Raw genomic sequence first — 22,187 nt, forward strand, 5'->3', positions numbered from 1 at the left:
TTCCAAGCACCGGTTTTACGGATGTGTGTTCACAACTTGGATTCCAGATAAGGCTTTCCAGCAGTCGTCGCCCCAAGCCTCAGAGTTTCCTCAAGCTAACTGGCGGACTTCTGCCTTCAGTGTGGTGGGAGGACCTTTACAAGACAGCTTGTGATGTGTCAGTCACCTTAATGTTCTCAAGGTCCAAGTCGAATGCTGCATCTCAGATTTACTCCACACCAGTTGCTTATTGCAAGAGCAAGAAAGTCCTTAGCTACATTGTCAGTTGTCAAGTCTGTGCTGTCAACCCCTCACACAGAATCGGTTCCAGGCTTCACGGTCAGTGATACCCCTTGCATGGTGTAGTACCTTGGCACGATCACTTATTGCACAAGTCACACCGATGTCTCCAATCTGACAGTCACCCATCCCATATTACAGGGTCAGCTCCATACCCTAGACGTTTAGGGTGACTGGTCAGTGGTCAGAAATTTCCCAGCTGAACAATGCAGTTGGAAAGTGAAGGTCGTACCAAGCCATTCAACAACAACAGCTTGCACTTATATGGCACCCTCCACGCAAGGTAGCATCTCAGAGCGCTTAACAGTGGCGGAGCCTGACTCCGGGAGGGGGGTGTGGTTGTAAGCACAGTCGAATTTACCATATATTTACAATGTATTGTAAATTATACATTTTATAAATTATAAAGTAAAATTATAAATTATACTGGAGTCCTGTAGCTCAGTGGTTAGAGCACTTGCCTCGCAAGTGAGAGACCTGGGTTCAATTCCCGACAGGGCGAAACCTTGGGCAAGTTTCCTTACTCCACACGGCTAATAATAATCCCTAAAAAAAATTATAAATTGGTCAATTCAATCTACGACTGTTTGTGGGACATTGCTGTGCGCAATTGGCTGCAGCGTTCGCCCACAAATATACAGTCAATTCACTTTACAGTATGTTCTGTGAAGCGCTTTGGGACGTCCTCTCGACGTGAAAAGCGCTATATCAAATGCAAGGATTATTATTATTATTATTATTAGAAGGCGTGAAAAGTGCCATATCAAATGCAAGGATCATTAATATATTATTACATTAAGAAAGTAGCAAATTAGCAATGGCAATGGCTAACAATGGTATTAAATTGATTCACAATACTGCAGAACAGACAGTTGTGTACACATTACAAATAGAAACTGTCAAAGAGTAAAGAAAAAAGAAACTCTCTCCCTCTTAGGTTATTGAAGTATTTTGTAATTGTTGTTTATCTTTCACTTACAATGTCTTAAAGTCCTGTGAGATCAGATTAATCCTAAAGAGTCTTTTTTGAACCTGCATTTCTGTCCAATCGTGTGATTTTTATAGTTAATGTGTTTTACTTCCAGGTCCTGCTCAGGTTCCAATGGTGTCACCAAATGGTTCAGTGCCTCCTATTTATGTGCCTCCTGGATACGTATCACAGGTAACTGAAACCTTTCGTCATAAATGGGTCCTTTATTCAAAATTTGTTTCATAACATATTCTGCCATCTAGTTTAATTGTAGTTGTACTACTATAATTGGTATTGAATATAACTACATAAGTCGTTGTCCAATGTTCTGCAAATTGAAACAAATTGTTTCCTTACTCCACAAGCTTCTGTTTACCTAGCAGTAAGTAGGAACACGATTGTTAGTCGATTGGCAGATCGCTTGCTAGGGGTAATAATCCCTCCAAAAAATAATAATAATAATAATATGGTCACTCAATCCACGACTGTTTGTGGGACACAGCTGTGCGTAATTGGCTGCCAGGTTTCACCCACAAAATTCAGTCAATTAATTTTACAGTATAGTCTGTGAAGTGTTTTGAGACGTCTCAAAGACATGATAAAGCGCAATATTAAAGCAAGGATTATTATTCACACATATTTAAAAACTACAAATAATTTTAATTGTTTTAACTTATTTATGTTTTGTGATGATTCACATAAAAAATGGTGCCCCATTTATTTGGCAAATGGCATCCTTGTGCGGTGTGAACTTTCTAAGATTAACAATAAAAGTATAAATTGGGGTTAGGGTGATTGATTCTATTCCAGCATCCTCTCCTGCTGTCACCTCCTTCATAGGAAAGCCAGCAGCTGTGGTTGTGAATCCAGCTGCTTCATAACAGTAGGTGTGTTATAATAGGGTCAACTAGTAGATCTGAGTCTCTGATATAACCCAGGAAATAAACATAGCAGTACAGCACCTAAGTTAGACACATCTGTTCTGCACAATTATAATTCTGCTTCAATTCTACAGGTTATTGAAGAAAATGGTGTACGAAGAGTAGTGGTGTTACCTCAGCAGCCAGAATTTCACCCTGGCAGCCACCCACCAATGCATCCTCATCCTTACATGCCTGCATTTCTTCACCCACCCGTCCTTCCGCATCCACAGCATCAAATGTATCCTGCAGGAACAGGGGACATTGCAATGCAGTATGTTCCACAGCATCATTCTCCACATGGGTATGCTGATCAAGGTAAGCATATGGGACTTATTTGCCGGGATGCTGTCCTGCGTGAAGGGCACTGTATAAGTGTTATTGTAGTTGTTAATTAAAAGGCTGCTTAGCTACTGTACTTAAGAAACATAGAAACAGTGAGGTGGAATTTGCCAGTAAAGTTGTTTTTACTTTTATAGGATCACACATTTAATGGCATTGTAGAAATCATAGAATCATAGAATTGTACAGCACAAAAAGAGGCCATTCGGCCCATCGAATCTGTGCCGGCTCTTTGAAAAGAGCAATTAATGTCAATCCCACTCCCCAGCCCTTTCCCCATAACCCTGCAAACCCGTGCTCCTCAAATACCCGTCCACCGTGTTTTTAAAAGTAGTTATCGAATCGGCCTCGACCACCCTTTCAGGCAATGCGTTCCAGATTTGAACAACTCGCTGCGTGAAAAAATTTCTTCTCATCTCCCCTCTGCTTCTTTTAGAGACTATTTTGAATCTGTGACCTCGAGTCACCGACACAACCACCAGTGGAAACAGTTTTTCCCTTTCTAACCTATCAAATCCCCTCATGATTTTGAAGCCCTCTTAGGTCTCCTCGTAACCTTCTCTGCTCCAATGAGAATAATCCCAGCCTCTCGAGCCTTTCCTCATAATCAAGGTCCCTCACTCCTGGTACCGTCCGCGTAAATCTCCTCTGCACCCTTTCCAATGCCTTAACATCCTTCCTATAGTATTCTAACTGAGGCCTAACCAGTGTTTTATAGGTTAATCATAACCTCCTGACTCTTGTACTCTATGCCCCTATTTATAAAGCCTAGTATCCCATATACTCTTTTTACAGCCTTATCTACCTGTTCTGCCACCTTCAAGGATTCATTTACCTTAACCCTCAGATCTCTCTGTTCTTTTACCCCCCTTAAGATTGTATTACCAGCCTATATTGCCTCCCCTCATTCTTTCTACCAAAATGCATGACCTCGCATTTCTCTACATTGAACTTCATCTGCCATGTGTCTGCCCATTTTACCATTCTGTCTATGTCTTCCTGCAGTTGGCTACTATCCTTCTCACTGTTTACCACCCTACCTAACTTTGTGTCGTCCGCAAACTTGGAAATGGTGCTTGCTATACCCAAGTCCAGATCATTTATGTAAATAATAGCTTTGGATTTGAAAAGTGACAACAAAATGGAGATGGAGCTCAGTGAGCTCTTTTGTGTTAAAATGTGAAATCAATTTCAACCTCTCGTGTTGAAGGAAAATTGATCTACATTATTTGGACTTTATTTTGATATGGAAATATGGCCAAGTGTCAGTCTGGCTCAGATTATCACACTTGAGTTAGAAGGTTGTTGGTTCAAGCATTACATTGGGACTTTGAGCTCACAGTCTAGGCTGTTGCTCCAAAGGTGTGTTGGAGAGTGCTGTCTTGTTGGAGGTGTCATCCTTTGGATTAAACTGAGGTTCTGTCTGCCTGTTCAGGTGAACGTTAAGGATCTCACTTGCATTATTTGGGTGGGGTGGGGGGTGGAAGAGAGGAGGCAAAAAGGAGGAGGGAGTTTCTCCCAGTGAGCTAGCCAGCATTCCTCCAAATAAAATTAGTCATTCACTTCATGGCTGTTTGTGGGACATTGTTGTGCGTAAATTGACGCCATGTTTGGCTACACGTTCACAGTCTCTACATTTCGCAGTAAATCAAGCACTTTGAGATGTCTTGCTGAAATGATAAGATATCAATTACAAGGATTATTCTTATTTCAGGAATGAAAAAGATGAGTTTTCATGAGATGGTGGTAGCTTTTAAAAAAAATTAAAACAGTGCCCTCACTTATTCCTGTTGAGAGAGAAAAATGACATTCTCAGTCGTCTCTTATAATGCATAAGCTGCAGAAGGTGTGCAAATAAAATCTAAGTGACTTGCTTGTTTTTTTGTTTGCCAGGCACAAAGCAGTACACATTGACATACAAACTATTTTTTGTAGAAAATTCAAAAAGTTGTGAGGAACCTTTACTTCATTACTTCAGAACACAATTGGGTAAAAATTCAGTTGAGCATTCTGCAGTGTTTTGGCAATGTCAAGCACTTATGGGATTTCTTACCAAAGGCAGTATACATAACATTTAATTGTTGTTGCTCCAATATGTTCGCCCACAAAATAGACAGTCAATTTACTTTACAGAACAGTATATTTTGTAAATCACTTTGAAATGTCTCAATGACGTGACAAGGCGCCATATCAAATGTAAGGATTACTATTAATATGTTGCTATTGCAATCACATTGAGGCTGCCTATAAATGTATTCTTTTATGACAAGTGTGTGATTGAGACCGATTACAAATGTAGATAGTCTCTTTGTTTTGTTGTTGCGTTGCAGAATCTCATTCTCTTGGGAGGTCCAATTTTATCCACAGGGATGAAAGGACTAACAAAGCATATGAGCGCTTACAGAAAAAACTGAAAGACAGGCAAACTAATGGACCAAAAGATAAAATGAACAGCCCACCATCCTCTCCACAAAATTGTATTTCCACGTCTCCCAATGATCAGGAAAATGGACAAATTATGAAGGTTAAAGAAATGGATGACACTTCTCAAATAGACTCAGAAATGCTTGGTACGTATCTATACTTGCGGCAGTTTTTAAAGTTTCCGAAACTAGTTAGGTTTCGGTAGTTAAATATTAGTTCTTTTTCTTTTGTGAACACCTAAAGAATAAGTAAATTTTACAGAATAAAGAATCAGACAGTAAAAATATAAGGGAAACTGTATAAAGGATAAGGAAGTGCAGGGTTGGTGGAAATATTTCAAAATGCATCCACATTTATTTGATCCATTTTTACTTTTCTCATTTGCTAAAATAGGCTGTATTTAACATTCTTTAGTCTACTCTGAGGTATAATGCAAAGCAAGAGGAAACTAATTGAAAGCATGAATTTCAGAAAAAAAAATAGGGAAGTATATGAACTATCATTTTAATTATGGATCTCTAATTTTCACTTAATTCCTACTCAATAGCCATCTCACCATTTGTTTTTTTGAGGTGGTTCCGCAGTTCTGTTGTATATGCCTTATATATATATTATATATAATGGACCACTGCACAATAACTCCACTGCCTCTCTCTCTCTCTATATATATATCTATATATAATAGAGGCAGTGGAGTTATTGTGCAGTGGAACTCCGTGGTGGGTAGTGAAGTTCATAATAGAATAATTGTACTTTCAGTAACTGTGGGGGAACAGAGCAAAATAAACTTGTGAAAGCAATTTAAAATATTTTATATTGCTAGAAAATAACATGATTCTTGCACATCTTATATTCAGTGATGCCTATAATATTGAACGTCTGAAAACTTTACAAAGTTTCTGTATTCTATAACCTGAAGTGACTGAGTGTGTGAACAGAATAACGGATTGAATGTTCATTTCTTATTCCATATAATAATCTCGTTATCGTATCAATCAAAAATGGGAATTTGTGGGCTCAATAATTACTCAACAATTAGACCCTCTCCTTTTCTCTCTGCACCTTTCTCTTCCTTCCCCAGTTTGGATTCACATTTCTCTTGGAAATTAAATGTGTTAATTAGTTGTCAGCATTGTATTCACCTTGTTCAGAGATGCCCAAAATATTGATGCCTATTTTAACATTGGGTAGAGTTTCACCCTTTAGATTATAAAAACTCTCCCCGGTTTTGTTGACAGTGAATTGATGTTTCTAAAGACTAGAAATAAGTTAAAACCAATTCTAATTCTGAACACATTTAGGGGTTAGGGCTAGTGCAAATCCTGCTCGAAATGACGTCAGCAGTGCTTTCTACAGGAAGTTGAGAAGTTAAAGCAGTGAAAGTTGATCTTTTTGTTAGCATGCTGGATGCTGGCCATTTCTCAAAGTAAAGCCAAGAGTTCATCGATCATTTGCCTTATAAACAAACCTGTTTGGTTGTAGATTAGTATCCCTTTGCAGCCTTTATTTATATTATGTTTTTGGTGCTCCGAATCATTATCCCATGTGAAGGGTACTAAATAACTGCAGGCTATTTTATTATACAGTCTATAGAAAATATGTGCACGGATGCACATATTTCATATACTGTACATGCAAAAGCTCCATTGAAGAGAACTGTAGCACCACCAAATGACCGTTGTGTGTATTTCACTTGGAATCATTTATTGAGAATAAAATAGTACTGCAGAACAAATCATCTTTAAAAACAGAGCTGTTGTGAAAATATATGGATTTGTTAGTTGATTCAAATCCTGTAGTTAGTAAAAAGTACCAGTTACATTTATTTATGGATTAATCAGCTCTTTGATCTGTTCTCAATAAATAAAAAAGAGACAAGTCATGGCTTTGAAGGTGATGAGATGAGACAAGTGGTTATGGACAAATTGGGAGTGAGCCATGGTTCTGAGAAGGAAGTCAGGTCAAGTCAGAAAAGCGGAGGGCCTGGGCTATACAAAAGTCTTGGTTAGTCACACTTGGATCCTCTTTTGTTCCCCTCACAAGGATCAGAGTCCAAACCCTTTCACTGGGAACTTGGAAACCACTAGCATGTGGAGAAGTAGCTCAGCACCATAGACATTTAGGTGGCCATTCGGGTCTGCACTATCTCTCAGAGCAAAGTGTTCATTCTATCCCTTTTTTCCAGACACTTTCAAGCCTCTATCCTTCATATCACTGTTTGCTTCCCTCATGAAACCCACAAAGGATTCTGCCTCTACCAGCTTACTTTCACGGCCATTCACGGCCTTGCTCCCTCCTACCTCTCCAACCTACTATCCCCCTACCTACCTGCCCGTACCCTCCGTTCCTCCGGCTCCGGTCTGCTCCACGTCCCCCGCCCCAATCGCCCTACCATTGGTGGTCGGGCCTTCAGCCTCTCAGCCCCAGGCTCTGGAACTCTATCCCCCAGTGCCTTCGCCTTGCTTCCTCCCTCTCCTCCTTCAAGGCCGGTCTCAAAACCTTTCTCTTTGACTGAGCCTTCAGCTCCCCTCTCGACTCTCTTCCCCCTTCTCGCTCCCTCCCATCCCTCCCCTCACCCTGACCATTTCCCCCTCCTCGCTCCCTCCCTTCCCTCCCCTCACCCTGACCATTTCCCCCCTGCTCGGGTCATGATCCAACTGTGCAGCGCCTTGGGACGTCCTCCTGACGTGAAAGGCGCTTTATAAATGGAATCTTGTTGTTGTTGTTGTTGTTGTACTTGACAAGGCATTCCACATCCCAACAACTCTCTGAGAGAAATATTTTTAAATAAGCTCTTGTGATTCTGATAACTATGGTCCTTAGTTACTGACTTTCCTACAAGTGGAAATAGTATTGCAAAGTTCAGGATACTTGACATGCAAGAATAAGGGATGGAAATATGTTTTAAATGGGAAAGCCATAGAAGCAATTTCTATGTCTAACTTGTCTTCTGTTCTTCCTATGTAAACAGAGTACACCAACAGTGACATGCTCTAGACAAGTTAAATATGAAAGCATTATTGAAATTTCCTCACAATATAAATCACTTTATTGACTTCACTGATGCAGATAGACCTACTGTGGATTTCCATAATTTTTCGTACTAGCATTCACTTTTTGTTTACTTCCATTACTTATTTCAAAAAAAATCAAATGCAAGGATTATTATTATTTCCAAAATTACAAATCTTCAGTCTCTATTCCTGCAGCTTACTTGTTCTTTCTCAGCAGCATGCGTTGTATGTATTCTTCATTCAATAATTATTTTAAACTACAAATTAATATTATTTAAAAATCACCTAATTTAAACATAAAATACTATTTGGGTGCTTGTATAAAGCCACATATAAATAACGCATGCACCCAACAGGTCTCAGTCTAGCTCCATTGATAGCACTCCCACATCTAAGTCAGAGTGCGAGTTTAAACTCCATGTTGGGGCTTTGAGTTTATTAGGATGACAATCCAATATAATGCTGCGGGAATGCTACATTGTCGGAGGTGCACCTTTCAGCTGAGACATTAAAACCAAGATTCTGTCTGCCTGTTAACGTGGATGTTAAAGATCCCCATTGAACCATTCAAAAAAGAGAATAGAGTTTCTCCTGGTGCCCTGGCCAGCGATTCCCCAGATAAAAAAACTAATGATTCACTTCTTGCCTGTTTGTAGGACATTGCTGTGTGCAAATCAGCTGCTGTGCCATGTTTGCCTAAAAATATAGACGCTGCACTTCACTGAAAACTCTGTGAAGTGCTTTGATGCATTTCAACAATTATAAGGCAACTGTATATGATCTATACCGTGTCTTTGTTCATGTGTTTTATAGTTGTGTCTACTCACTGTTTTGATATGGTGTCATACTCGGACCAGTATAGTTTGCTGCCTGTACCTTATTGCTGGTGTAGCCTGGTTGTGGAAATGTGTACAGTATGTATGTCAGTGTTATTTTCAGTGGAAATTGAGAATCATAATGCGCAGAATAAAAACAGATTTTCTGCAAATGTATAATCACTACCACTTGATAGCAATTGCATGTAAAAAGCTTTGAGATGTTTCAATATTATAGGCCTATTATTCTTTATTATTGTCAACTTCAGGGGAATGGGTAAAGGGCAGGTAAATGGGGCTGAAAGGATTGCTCTAAGAGACACACAGACACGATGGTCCAAATTGCCTTTTTCTGTGCCGTAAATTTCTATGGTTCTAACTATTTTACTCCATAAATAGACTATTCACAGAATAGAATTAGTTAGACTGAGTGACTAGAACTAATCAGGGTTAGAGCTGTCCTTGTTAGGTCCCTGGTAAACTCAGGAAGCAAGCATATACTATGATCAGAGGCTCAGACAGTCCTTCCCTCTTTATTTTACCCAGTTTCTGTGAGCCGAGTGAAGTTCCCTATCGGTATCACCTTCTTCTCACAAACGTTTTAAACATTATCATAAAGTGGCTAGTTATTCTCCTTTCTTTGGCTTGACAGTCTGCAGCAAACCCCAAATATTGTTTTGACCTCTTCCTATTACGAGCATCTAACTAAACATCCAATGCAAGAAAATTAGCTCAATAAATGTAACTGAGTGATATGTATCATTAATAATGGTGGTGATGAATGATTTTATTCCTTTCGTAGATGAAGGGATAGACATACAAGGTCTTCAATCAAGTCTTTCCGCTGTTGGCATACCTGTGGTAAGCAACTTTTTATGATGAAATGTTTGTAGATGGGAACAACTGCAACAACTTGGATATAGCTCCCTCCACGCCGGATGGCGTCTCAGAGCGCTTCGCAGAAACAGATCCCGGGGCCGAGCCAGGGGGGAGGGGGGAGGAAGGTAAACAAAGGCGCGGTTGAATGAAAGGTCTTCAGCCGAGACCTGAAAATAAGAAGAGAGGGGTAAGACGAAGGGAGTGAGGAAGGAAGTTCCAGAGCCTCGGGGCATAGTGGCTGAAGGCACGGCCGCCTATGGTGGAGCGGAGGATACGGGGGACAAGGAGGAGGCCAGACCTGGTGGAGCGAAGGCAATGGGTACTGTGAAGAGAGGGGAGGTTAGAGAGGTAGGGGGGTGCGGAGGAGTGGAGGGATTTGAAGACAAGGGTGAAGATCTTGAAATTGATCCTCTCTGGGACAGGCAGCCCATGCAGTCTGGCAAGAACAGAGGTTATGAAAAGAAAAAAACACATTTGTTAACTCTTTTTTAATCACATGGTTGGTGGGTTTGGGTTCAAATAAACTGGAACCCATCCTCACTATGAAACAAGAAAATAAATGTTTGGATGTACTTTTAGTTGTCGTGGTTTTGAAAGTCATTGAAAAATTGCATATTTCATTCTGATATAGCTGGACAATTTATTATTATTTGCTAAATACTTAAAATTTCTCAACCCTTGAAATGAAGTACAATATAAATTTACTGAAACGTGAGATTTAAAAAAAAGGTTCTTAAAATATATTACCTTTTACAAGAATGAATCTTCACATTAAAGTAAAGCCAGATAGGACAAAGATAAGGTTCTGTTATACTAAACATTCTTCAGCACTTTTGCTGCCATTAATCCAGATTGAAAGAATTGAGTAAATAGGTTAAAGTGTATAAGAACCAATCAACTTTAGTCTTGAGTTGAGGATTTATGAATTATTTATTGTGTTTTCGGAACTTGTCACAAAATAATTGTATTATTTCTAGTTCTTGAATCACATACCAAAAAAAAAATCCTCAATTTCTTAACTCTGTCAAGGTAGTTAAGAATTGAACATTGGAGTATTAAATCTAATTTATGTCTGTGATCAAAAATGTAACTTTTAAATGCTACAAATCACTGAAAGCTTTTGTTGTAGCAGAAACGGGGAAAATAGCACAGGGCGCATTACTTTCTAGAATTGGGTTTCTTTGATTATAAATCTGCATCTTCTGAACAATTGCACTTAGCTGGTTACTTCACTGTATTCCATTTTTCCCACAGGTTTCCGACATCCAGACAAGAACAGCTGTGCTCACTTGGTCTTCTCCTTCAAATACAGTTAGTGATGAAGCTGACACAGATGATTTAATGAAGACCTGCACCTATGAAATTACGATTTCAAATAATGTGAAAGATGGAAAGTTCAAAACTGCCTATATGTATGTGAATTTTCATTGTACATTTGGTCATAATCTGCAAATATTCCACATGTAGTGGCAAATACCTATATTATGTTGGAAATGAATATGCATAAACTAATTTAGCAGAAGAATATAAACGAGTAGAGGAAAGAGCAGGGAATTGGGATTAGAATTGTTGTCTCAACTGGATAACCAAACTTGATGGAAGTAAGTTTGATTTTCTAATAGGTGTTTTCTCTCTGAACGCATCAATCAAATCGCATTCCCCTGCTCTCTTTAAAATCATATTATCACCTCACCTGATGGACAGCAATAAAGCAGAGTTCAGGGCAGAGTCCATTATTGTGTCACTATTAATTTATTAATAGCACTTGTTGAAATGTTAAAGAAAATCCTTCATAATTTTGAAAACCTTTCAACTTTTTTACTTTATTTTTAACAATATTCATTTCTGTTTAAACTCATAGATAAGTAAAATTTGAATTAATTTGAACTTGAATTTTTCATTCAGTGTTTTTTGTATTTGACTGCATAGCTCGATGAAATCATTGCTTAAGAGCTTTGAGGCATCTTCCTACATGCTGCCCTGCTCTCATTAAATACCCAAATCCTCTTCAAACCTTCCTTGCCACGAGGCATCAAGTACAACTTAAACTGCCCATGCCATGCACTGGTGCAAAATAGTGTGAAATGTGTTCTCTTAATGTAAATTATAGTGTAACTTTTATGTCATTTCATAGCTGAAATCTGTGCGCATATTATCTTTTTATAGAGGAAAAGAAACGAGCACCACTTTGAAGGACCTAAAACCAGCAACAGACTACCATGCCAGGTCAGTAATAACCTAGATGTCAGCTTGGCTCAATTAACAGTCACAAACTCCAATGAAGTGAATGAATGATAAACTTATCTGGAGGATTATTGGCCAGGCATTAAAGTTCCTATGTCAGGGGAACTTTAATGTCTGCTTGAATGGGTAGACAGGATTTCAGTTTGATGCCTAATCTGAAGGACATCACTGCTTACAATGTTGTGCTTTCTCAGTACTGTTCTGGAGTGTGAACCTCTACAAGCTCAAGTCCTGATATGTGGCTTCAAGCCACAACCTTAGGCCCAGAGACCATTGATCCAACTGATATTGACAGTGTTCAGAGTGTTATATGAGCATTGCCATTTTTGACAAATGTTTTTGCTTAAAAACGCTCCGGTACTCCATTTTGTATTTACTAGAAGATTAGTAGGTATTGTTAACTTGCCTTTACTACATCATCTTATTTGACATATTTTGTCTTGTTTGTGCAGAGTACAAGCAATGTGCAACTTAGTAAAGGGAAATCTCTCAGAGACTGTGAGTTTCACAACACTGTGCAGTGCGCCGGATACACCAACTCCACCCAGAATAACGAACCGGACAAAACATTCTCTCAGTCTACAGTGGAAGGTGATACTTTCACTTTACAGTTAAACTGTCTTTCCATAAGCATTTTATTATGCTTCAGGAATTTTATTAAATTATGTTAATACTCAATTAATCAAAAATTTAAACAATCGGCTATCTTTATTTGTGTTATTTAAGATTGCAATTGGGTTGAGAATTCCAGGAAGTCCAGGAATGAAACTGAGCTTGTGTTGTAGCCTACAATACTGCATAGGCCTGATATTGTGCCTAATACAATACAGCATATACTATTGCCATCCGTTTTGAAAAATTAAATCAGTTGGCCTGAGTGACACAACATTGTTGGGTTCATGAGTTTCTTCCCATTGTGGAAATTCAATTCACAATAAATCCTGCATTAGTGCAGAAATTCATGCAGTTTCCAATGGTTACAGTTGCATCTCAGCATATAATAATAATAATCCTTGCATTTGATATAGCGCTTTTCACGTCGGGAGGACGTCCCAAAGCGCTTCACAGAACACACTGTAAAGTGAATTGACTGTATATTTGTGGGCGAACGCGGCAGCCAATTGCGCACAACAATGTCCCACAAACAGTCGTGATTGAATATGACCAATTTATTATTGTTTTTGGTTTTGGAGGGATTATTATTAGGCTCTGTGTGGAGTAAGGAAACTTGCCCAAGGTTTCGCCCTGACCTGCCTGGAATTGAACTCAGGTTTCTCGCTTGCAAAGCGAGTGCTCTAACCACTGAGCTACAGGACTCCATATGGATCACAATCTAGTCTAAAACTACGTATACAGAATAGTTTGCAATGAACCACTTCTTGGTTTCATTAAATCTTCTTTCAAAATCGTTCCACCAGTTGCACTTGTGTAGCACATCAACTTTCAAGCAACCACTACAGAATGTGTTTGCTATCTACTACAGATAACAACTGAAACCATCTCTTTAAATGTTGCAGTCTTTTGTAATGCTAAGGCTAGAAGTTAGAAGTGAAAATCTTTTAGGTATCGAATTGTAAAGAATTGTAGGATTTAGACCGATAATTTTCCATCAGCAAAATTGTAAAACTGATGCTCCTTGCCTTGCTGGTTCAGCAGAATTTATTTTATAACTTGGCACATAAATTTGTTTGTATACAATACAAATTTACATTTATATAGAAGCTTTTACATTGGGAGGACGTCCCAAGCTACTGAACAGTCCAGGGTTTTCACCAAGCTGAGGGGGATGTTGGAGGGATATATATTTAATAATAGCATTTTTTATATATTCCTGATTTAAAAGGATCAACCATGGATCTGAAAGTCAAATACCTGCATCAACAACAACAAACAAACAATTACATTTGTATAGCGCCTTTCACATCAGGGATTTGGATTCGAGCAGGCGGTTGAGATCAAGGTGGAGGGCAGGGAGAGTAGGAGGGTGGCTAAAGGTGCTGTCGAAGAGGAAGGTCTTGAGACATGCCTTGAAGGAAGCAAGGGAGGGAGCAAAGCGAAGGGAATGTGGGATGAAATTCCAAAGGGTTGGGGCAGAGAGGCTGAAGGCCTGACTGTGTAATTCCACCCTCTTCCCTACATTCTTTATGCTCTGAACCTATGGGGTTACAATTTGCTGTGTTTGAACATTAGTGCTCGTGTTAGTTCATACTGATGTTAATTATTGACCACCACAAATTTTACCAAAATATTTATATTTATGAAATGTGTTGTAGCTGTTACTTCTGTATTGATACCAGTGAAGTTTTTTTAAAATAATAAAACAAATAAATTGCTGCTGGATGGCACGCCATAAAATTGCATCTTTTGTTCGTGTAGACCACATGTGACAATGGTTCCAAAGTCAACAGCTACCTTCTGGAATGGGATGAGGTAAGTAAACTTTACTGCAACTTTACTCCCAGATTGATTGAGTTTGAAGTTTGTAATTTGAAAGAATAAAAGAGTTGTTGGAGTATTGAATGCACTCCTAATTGAATTGATTTCCTTGTTCTGTGAGCCAACAACAACAACATATTTAATTTAATGAAGACTCGAGCTGAATGGCCTCCTCCTGCTCTGTAGATTCTGTGTTTCTATATTTCTTCTCAGTTTGATACGTTGACTGGACGTTTCTGGTTTCATATTACTTTGTTAATTAAATGTGATCCATTTCACAGGGGAAAGGAAGCAATGATTTCTGCCAGTGTTATTTGGGACCACAGAAGCAATTCAGAGTTACCAAATTATCACCAGCCATGGGATACAGATTTAGGTTAACAGCCAAAAATGACCTTGGTGAGAGGTGAGTTTTCAGAAGGTGCTAATAAAATCTTGTGTGGAATATTTTGAAACATTGCAACAGCAAATATTTCCAGAAACAATGTAGTATATGGTTTGTATTTATTAAATGTATGGTGATTTACCTGCAACGTTCTGTATTAAATGCTTTTATTATTAATTTAACAAAAGTTTACACAGAACACTCCTAGCTACAGTAGCTTGAGGTTCATAAAAATATAAAACTGTAAATATGTTCCAAGTCATGCTTTGCAATCAGGTGAGACCAAGTTCAATTTTAAGGACTGCTTGTCACTCACTAGGTGAAGCAGTTTCATATAGTCCAATGATAATAATAATAATAATCCTTGCATTTGATATAGCGCTTTTCACGTCGGGAGGACGTCCCAAAGCGCTTCACAGAATATACTGTAAAGTGAATTGACTGTATATTTGTGGGCGAACGCGGCAGCCAATTGCGTACAGCAATGTCCCACAAACAGTCGTAGATTGAAAATGACCAATTTATTATTGTTTGGGGTTTTGGAGGGATTATTATTAGGCGTGTGGAGTAAGGAAACTTGCCCAAGGTTTCGCCCTGCCTGGAATTGAACCCAGGTGTCTTGCTTGCAAAGCAAGTGCTCTAACCACTGAGCCACAGGACTCCACAATGATCCATTGTAGAGGAAAAATAGTCTTGACGTGCTTTTTTAAACTTTTTTTTAACTATTGTCAGCTAATCGTAAAGTGAGCACCATTGTTACATAGTGATAGTCCTCAGAAAAAAATATGGAAATGTTCAGCACAGCCCAACGTTTTCCGTGCTATTGCTTTTTGTTTTCCAAAGTAATTTGTCATTTTTTTCCTGCTCTTTTACCTAATATTGACGTAGTGCATTGTTCTGTACTGTAACTCTTTGATATCCTATCTGTAATAGGCACCCAAAATTGGACGTAATACCAAAATCAATATTCTATACAATTTCAACATGACTTCCCACCTTTATATTCAAACAAACCCCCTATTTATAAACCCTAAAGTGCCATTTGCTCAACTCCGAACTCTCATTTAGCCTTCCTTCTATTCAGTCTACTACTTTACCCTTAATATATGTGCCTCTCATATTTGATATTAATCGATTATGTGGGACCTTATCAAAGGCCTTCTTAACATCCATATATGCAGGATTCACCGCATTTCTTTCATCTATGCTCTGATTCCTTTAAAGAATTCAATTAAATTATGAAACCTGATCTGTCCTTCATGAATCCATGCTGATTGCCTCAGTTTATTATTTTCCAATCCCTAACAATATTTTACTAAAATTATATTTTCTCTGCACTATTGACAACATTTTAAATCCATGTGTACTTGGATGTGTACTTATACAAGACCCTTTATTAATCTGATCCAGTGTTTGGAAGCTGCTTTGTTAACAATAATCCTCAAGGTATCTGTTCTGGATCAGTATGTGTTGTCCTTGTCCTGAACTGTCCTTTCTCCCCCACATCCGCGCCATGACTGGCACTGCCTACCACTACCTCCACAACATTGCCAGACTCCGCCACTGCCTCAACCCTCAGGCTGCCGAAACCCTTATCCATGCATTCGTCACATCAAGGCTCGATTACGGAAACTCACTCATCGGCCTTCCCAACAACAACAACAAGATTACATTTGTATAGTGCCTTTTACAACTCTTCCCTTCACAAGCTGCAGATCATCCAAAACTCTGCAGCTCGTGTACTCTCGCACACCAGACTCTGTTAGTCCCACCCTCGCCCGACTCGTGGCCGGGCTTTCAGCGTCTCTGCCCCCACACTCTGGAACTCCATCCCACGGTCCCTTTGCCTCACTTCCTCCCTTGCCTCCTTCAAGGCCGGTCTCAAGACCCTTCTCTTCGATCGTGCCTTTGGTCACCCTCCCACCTCTCTGCCTTCCCTCACTCATACACCACTCCCCCATTGCTCGGGTCCCGACCCCTGACTGTTCAGCGCTTTGGGACTTCCTCCCGATGGGAAAGGCGCTTTATAAATGTAATTTTGTTGTTGTTGATAGTAAGGTTTGATTTTTCACTATGATGTGAAATTCTAAAATACTTCTATTGCTTTATGATCTCTTATATTATCAAACATGAATTAATGAGATATGGAGTCTTTTAAATATGATATTCTGTAATGTGTCGTTTTTTGTATATTCTAAGCATCCGTTTTATTTTTCTATTTTATTACCAAACAGTGGTTTCAGCAAAGAAATTATTTTCTACACAACTGGTAGCGCTCCTCCAACTCCAGCAAGTCCGCAACTTATTAAAGCTGGAGTAACCTGGCTATCTGTGCAGTGGAGTAAACCCTCAGGAACACTCTCAGATGAGGGTATTGGTTATATTTTAGAAATGGAAGATGAAACCTCAGTAAGTACATTAAATATTTATCACTCATTTTAAGAAACAAAATTTCAGGTTACACAGAGGATGTGATCTCTGGTAACCTACTGTAACTTTTTTGTTTATATTTCTTGATTTAGGGATATGGGTTCAAGCCAAAATATGATGGAGATGAAGTTTTATGTACAATAAAAAATCTTAGAAGAAGCAGTACATATAAATTCAGGGTAAGTATGCCAGGTGCAGTTTTAGTTAACTTAAAGAAACTGTCAGTACTACATGATAAGTTGAAAACCATACCAACCATGTAGATGTGTATTCATAGTGAAACATTATATTGTATGACAACGTTTGTCATTCTAGTAGAAATATTTATGTGCTATTAGAAAAAAATCTTAGAAGTACATATAAATTCAAGCACTCTGATTGAGTCACCAGGAAGTAGACTCAGCACAAAAATAAGAATAGATGAACAGTAGTGTCATGATGTGTTTGGCCTGGGTTCATCTTATTTGAATGCCTCAATGGCTGCTTTGCTTTTTAATCCGATTTCCAGCGGCATCCAAAAATGGCTTCGCTGAAGCCTATACTTTGTGTGCTGATTTCCACAGGTACACACAACGGTTTCATCCCCTGAGGAATTGCAGGTGTGATTGGAGAAAGTATTTACCATTTAGTTTATTTAAGATTTCGGGTAACCAGAGAAATATATTGACTGCTGTACAGAATCTGAAATGTAACTTGGCTATAACAACGTGAAACCCAAAGCTGAATATAAATTCAGCTATCTGATGTTGTCCAGTCTTAACATTTTTAAAAAAAATCTTTTAATTTTTATTTGAAGAAAAGGGGAAAAGGGTATATAAAAAATAAAATAAAAATCTTCTGGGCTATAGTAACCCTTAATGTGGTTAGTGAAAAGCAAGACATTTTGATATCATTTTCCTAAGGAACTATGTGTTTGTATTTATAGGTAATTGCTTACAATTTGGAAGGGAAGAGTAATCCCAGTGAAGGTGTTGAATTTACAACTTGTGCAGATAAGCCTGGAGCACCAACCAAACCTTCTGTGAAGGGAAAAATTCACGCTCATAGTTTTAAAATCATATGGGGTAAGGTATTTACTATAAATTATGTTCAGGCGATTTGATGTCAAATATACTGTAAAGTGATATTTAAAATATATGCAGCAATGCAAATGCTATTTTAGTAGATTCAGATTTATAAGTCTAAATGTTTGTTCAAATTGAGAAACAATTTGGCATTGCAATCATTGACTTTTTTTNCTAGATCCGCCCAAAGATAATGGAGGATCCGATATTACACAGTATGTTGCTGAGATGTCGAATGATACAAATGGTAAGATCACTTTGAGTTCCATCAACTCTTTGTCTATACTTCCTCATTGATATATCCTACGGCTGTTGTGTCTCAGCAAATCCTATTACATCCTTATCTTACTCCTTTGTAAAGACATGTGTAAAAAAACTTATATTTAGATACTTGTATAACAATACAATGTTTACTTGTATGTTCTCCCAGCATCATTTCGCACCTTCTCTTTCCTCTCCTTATTTTGTATCTGCACTGAACTTCCTATACTTTATGCAGTTTTCCATTGTATTCTGTGTCTTTTGATCATACAGCTCTGTTTAGATATCTTTGATCTTGTGAAACCACAGTTTTAAGAGCTGGATAAATAAGATTTCAAATTAAAGGAATTTTCAAAATTCTGTACAATTTTAAAAATTAAGATTAAAAAATACCAATGTTGGATTTTCAGTGATATGTTACATTTAGGCAATATTGCACATCAGAGTAAAAGCATATTGCTGTGGGTGGGGAATACACAACAAACAGAATCAAAGTGCAAGGCACAGGTGAAATATCTAAATCTATTATTATTCTTTGTGCCAGACTTCAGAGTGTTGTGGACTCACTCCGACATTAACACTGTTTTCCTTCCACTTTTCTGGAGTGCAACAGCTGGCAACCATAATCCTAACATCCAGAGAAGTATTCACTCTTCAACTGCTGCTGTTGTTTGAGTGAGAGATTCTCCTGATGATGGGATGGCATCTGGCCAGTGGCAAATTAACTTGTTTGATCTACTCCTTTAATAAGTAAGAAAATATTGCCTCCCAAAAGCTGCTGCAGATCAAATAGCCCTGCAAATTTCACTATCTCCGTGATTATTCACACTGAGTTCTCCTAGAATTTTGTTACTAAGGGCAAGCTCGTAACTTAAGTGCATACACCTAACTCCTTAACTAAAACACTAAATGGAGCAGAATGTAGTGCAGTGCATGAGGGGGTGGTGGGTGGGAGTGGAGGGAGGTTGGGGGGAATAAAGACAACATTGACTTAGAGATTGAGTATTTACCAGATATCTATCCAAATGAACACAAAATCCGGTTTTAATTAGATAATTGGATCACTTCCAAGAAACCATAATTGAATCATCAATTGTGAGGTGACAAAATGCTAGTTTCACAGAGTTCAGGAACCTGTCGGTGTCCATGGTATCGAAATGAATGCAAACGAAAGCTAGGCTGATCTAATTCTAATGTGTTACATTTCAGGAGATAAATGGGACATGGTTTACAATGGAGCTCTCAGAGAACATGTGTGTGATCATCTTAATCCAGGCTGTACATATCAGTTGCGAGTATACTGCAGCAATGAAGGAGGCCAGAGTCTGGTAATGCTAAGATATTAAATAATCTTCAACTCAAAATAAGTTTTTCCTTTTTCGTACTAATAAAATGGATGGTTGCTACCCTACTGATCAGAAAATCGCAGGTTTGGATCCTGTTCTATGCTAGGTTAGCTGATGTCAGACAGAGATCACAATTGTGAAGTGCTGCAATTAGCCTGAACAACTCAAGGTTGCGAAGTGGGGAAGAGAGAGAAATCAACTGTTGAGTGTGTAAAGGACTGATAATGCCAGTAATGGATAATTCAGTCAGCCTTACTTATGACACTATATGTGCTACATTTCAGTTGCTCCAACACTTCGTAATAATAGATAGAAAGTGTTTTTATTTCACAACACAGTGACCAAAACCTTCATGCTTCACAGGTCTCTGAATCATTAACAGTACAGACTCCAGCAGTTCCTCCTGGACCTTGCCAACCACCACGGCTCCTAGGTAAACTACGAGCAAGGGAAATACATTTAAGATGGGGTAAGAGATGCATTGTTACTAGGATATCTCTGCACAATAACTTTTGTTCTATGTGTCAAAGCAAATCGAGAAATGTAGTTGTACAGCCAAAGTTTTGTTTCCTGGATATGCCCTGTGAACATAGGAATGTACAAGATTGCAAATTAACAGACTGTCCACCTGACCAAAATGAACAAAACTCATGTAATACTCCTTTCCTCTTGAATCCTGTAATGCTTTCTGCTTCCACCAACTCCCCCTTACCCAGCTCGCTTTAGTTTAAATCCGGTTGGGAAGTTTCCAACCAACCAGCCCTCCTGCCCTTCTTCACAAGCAACGCCCCCAACATGTCCCTCCAGAACTCTTGAAAGGGCAGAGCCAGGTCAGTGGCTGCTGTGTAAATGGGGAAAAGCCAGATCGGATAGTGGGGGACAGGTAATAAAAAAAAACCTGCTCCATCATGTGGGTGGGAGCCCATTGAGGCTGTCCAAGAAACCCAGCACCACATGGCCTCACTGAGCTTTTTGCTATGTAAATGGGGTATTCCATCTCACCTGTCTGCACAGTTCAAAATCCTGGTCCTCAACCTTCAAAGCCCTCCATGTTCTTGCTCCCCCCTACCTCTGTGATCTCCTAACTCCCTACCAACCTGCCCGCTCCTTGTGCTCAGCGGGCTCCAGCCTGCTTCATGTCTTCCGCCTTGCCCGCCCCACCATTGCCAGGCGGACCTTCAGCCACTCCGCCCCCATCTCAGAGTCCTTCTGCCTCGCCCCCTCTGTTGCTTTCTTCAAGACCCTCCTCTTCGACCATGTCTTTGGTCACTCTCCTTCCTCTCCCTCCCCAATCCCTACCGCCCAGCTCAGGTCCAAACCACTGATTGTCCAACACCTTGGGACATCCTCCAAATGTGAAAAGCGCTATACAAATGTAATTTTGATGTTGTTGTTGCTGGTATTACTGGGTGCCTTTTTGCTTGCACGAGATTGATTTTTTTTAATATTAAAGCATACCTACTTTTAAACTTAAATGCCGCTCTACTGTCTTTTGAGCCAGTATTTGCAAATATTGTAATGTGATCAGAAGATCTTAGAAAATAAAACAAGGCTTTGAGATTTGTGGGCTGGTTTAAGCCAAATATAGTGAAATTTAATTAGCTTCCAGTACTTTCTTGGCACGTGGAAAGAAAGAACAGGATAGTTAATTTCAATTAAATGGTTAGATAAATTGTAGGAGTGAATTGAATATGTAGAAATTTGCAACTTTTTCAAGTAGAAGGAACATTTGAAGGAAGAAGTGTTCTGCACTTAAACCACGTGCTTGCTAAACTGCTGGCACTAAAAATAAACACAACAATTGGAATTCATCAAGGCTAGATTTCAAGTATACTAGATCAGCTTGATTACACATATGGTGTGGCCTTGCAAATCTTTACATTCTGGGCTCACAGTTAACTTTAGAATACAATGCAACTATTTTTCGGTCAATCAGAAGAAAAGTTTTGAAGTCGCTCCCACCTCTAAAATGGATGATGTGTGTAGATTTTTATTCGGGGGGAAAAAAGTGAAGAAAAGATGAATTAAGTAGAAAATATTGAGAGAAAGACGAGACAACAAAGGAGGTGTTCGCAATAAATAGTATGGTAGAAGTAATTGCTTCAGATTGTTTAATATTGGAGAATCTTGCATTTGTATTATTTTATTGCCTCACTCTACAATTAGCATTGCAAATGTGTGAGAGTTTTTCCAAGTTTGCAAAACAATTCTATACGCGGAGTTCAATGTAATTGACAATGCATATGTGATATTCAGTCAGTATGCCCCTATTTCTGAAACTCTCTTCCTCAAATCCTTCCGACTAATACTCTTTCTGATTTCAAAACCCTTCTAAACATTTCTCTCTTTGAATTTGCCTTCAGTCATCTTTCTCTTAT

General features: G+C 38.8%; 1 protein-coding gene across 2 annotated transcripts in view; it reads left to right on the top strand.

Annotated features, from left to right (window-relative positions):
- fndc3a (fibronectin type III domain containing 3A) overlaps positions 1-22,187 on the top strand; it is a 76,994-nt gene that overhangs the window by 41,575 nt on the left and 13,232 nt on the right. Inside the window, exons 4-18 of one of the 2 annotated variants that reach the window (XM_042334395.1) lie at positions 1,365-1,441; positions 2,265-2,487; positions 4,842-5,081; positions 9,567-9,625; positions 10,898-11,055; positions 11,810-11,869; positions 12,340-12,478; positions 14,264-14,317; positions 14,605-14,729; positions 16,943-17,117; positions 17,231-17,317; positions 18,064-18,202; positions 18,381-18,449; positions 19,673-19,791; positions 20,173-20,278. In XM_042334395.1, the coding sequence (XP_042190329.1) occupies positions 1,365-1,441; positions 2,265-2,487; positions 4,842-5,081; positions 9,567-9,625; positions 10,898-11,055; positions 11,810-11,869; positions 12,340-12,478; positions 14,264-14,317; positions 14,605-14,729; positions 16,943-17,117; positions 17,231-17,317; positions 18,064-18,202; positions 18,381-18,449; positions 19,673-19,791; positions 20,173-20,278 (1,830 nt within the window). The remainder of the gene's footprint in view (positions 1-1,364; positions 1,442-2,264; positions 2,488-4,841; positions 5,082-9,566; positions 9,626-10,897; positions 11,056-11,809; positions 11,870-12,339; positions 12,479-14,263; positions 14,318-14,604; positions 14,730-16,942; positions 17,118-17,230; positions 17,318-18,063; positions 18,203-18,380; positions 18,450-19,672; positions 19,792-20,172; positions 20,279-22,187) is intronic. The other variant, XM_042334396.1, reaches the window with a different exon arrangement.

This window comes from Callorhinchus milii, unplaced genomic scaffold, assembly GCF_018977255.1.
Source record: "Callorhinchus milii isolate IMCB2004 unplaced genomic scaffold, IMCB_Cmil_1.0 Scaffold4, whole genome shotgun sequence".
Classification (NCBI taxonomy): domain Eukaryota; kingdom Metazoa; phylum Chordata; class Chondrichthyes; order Chimaeriformes; family Callorhinchidae; genus Callorhinchus; species Callorhinchus milii.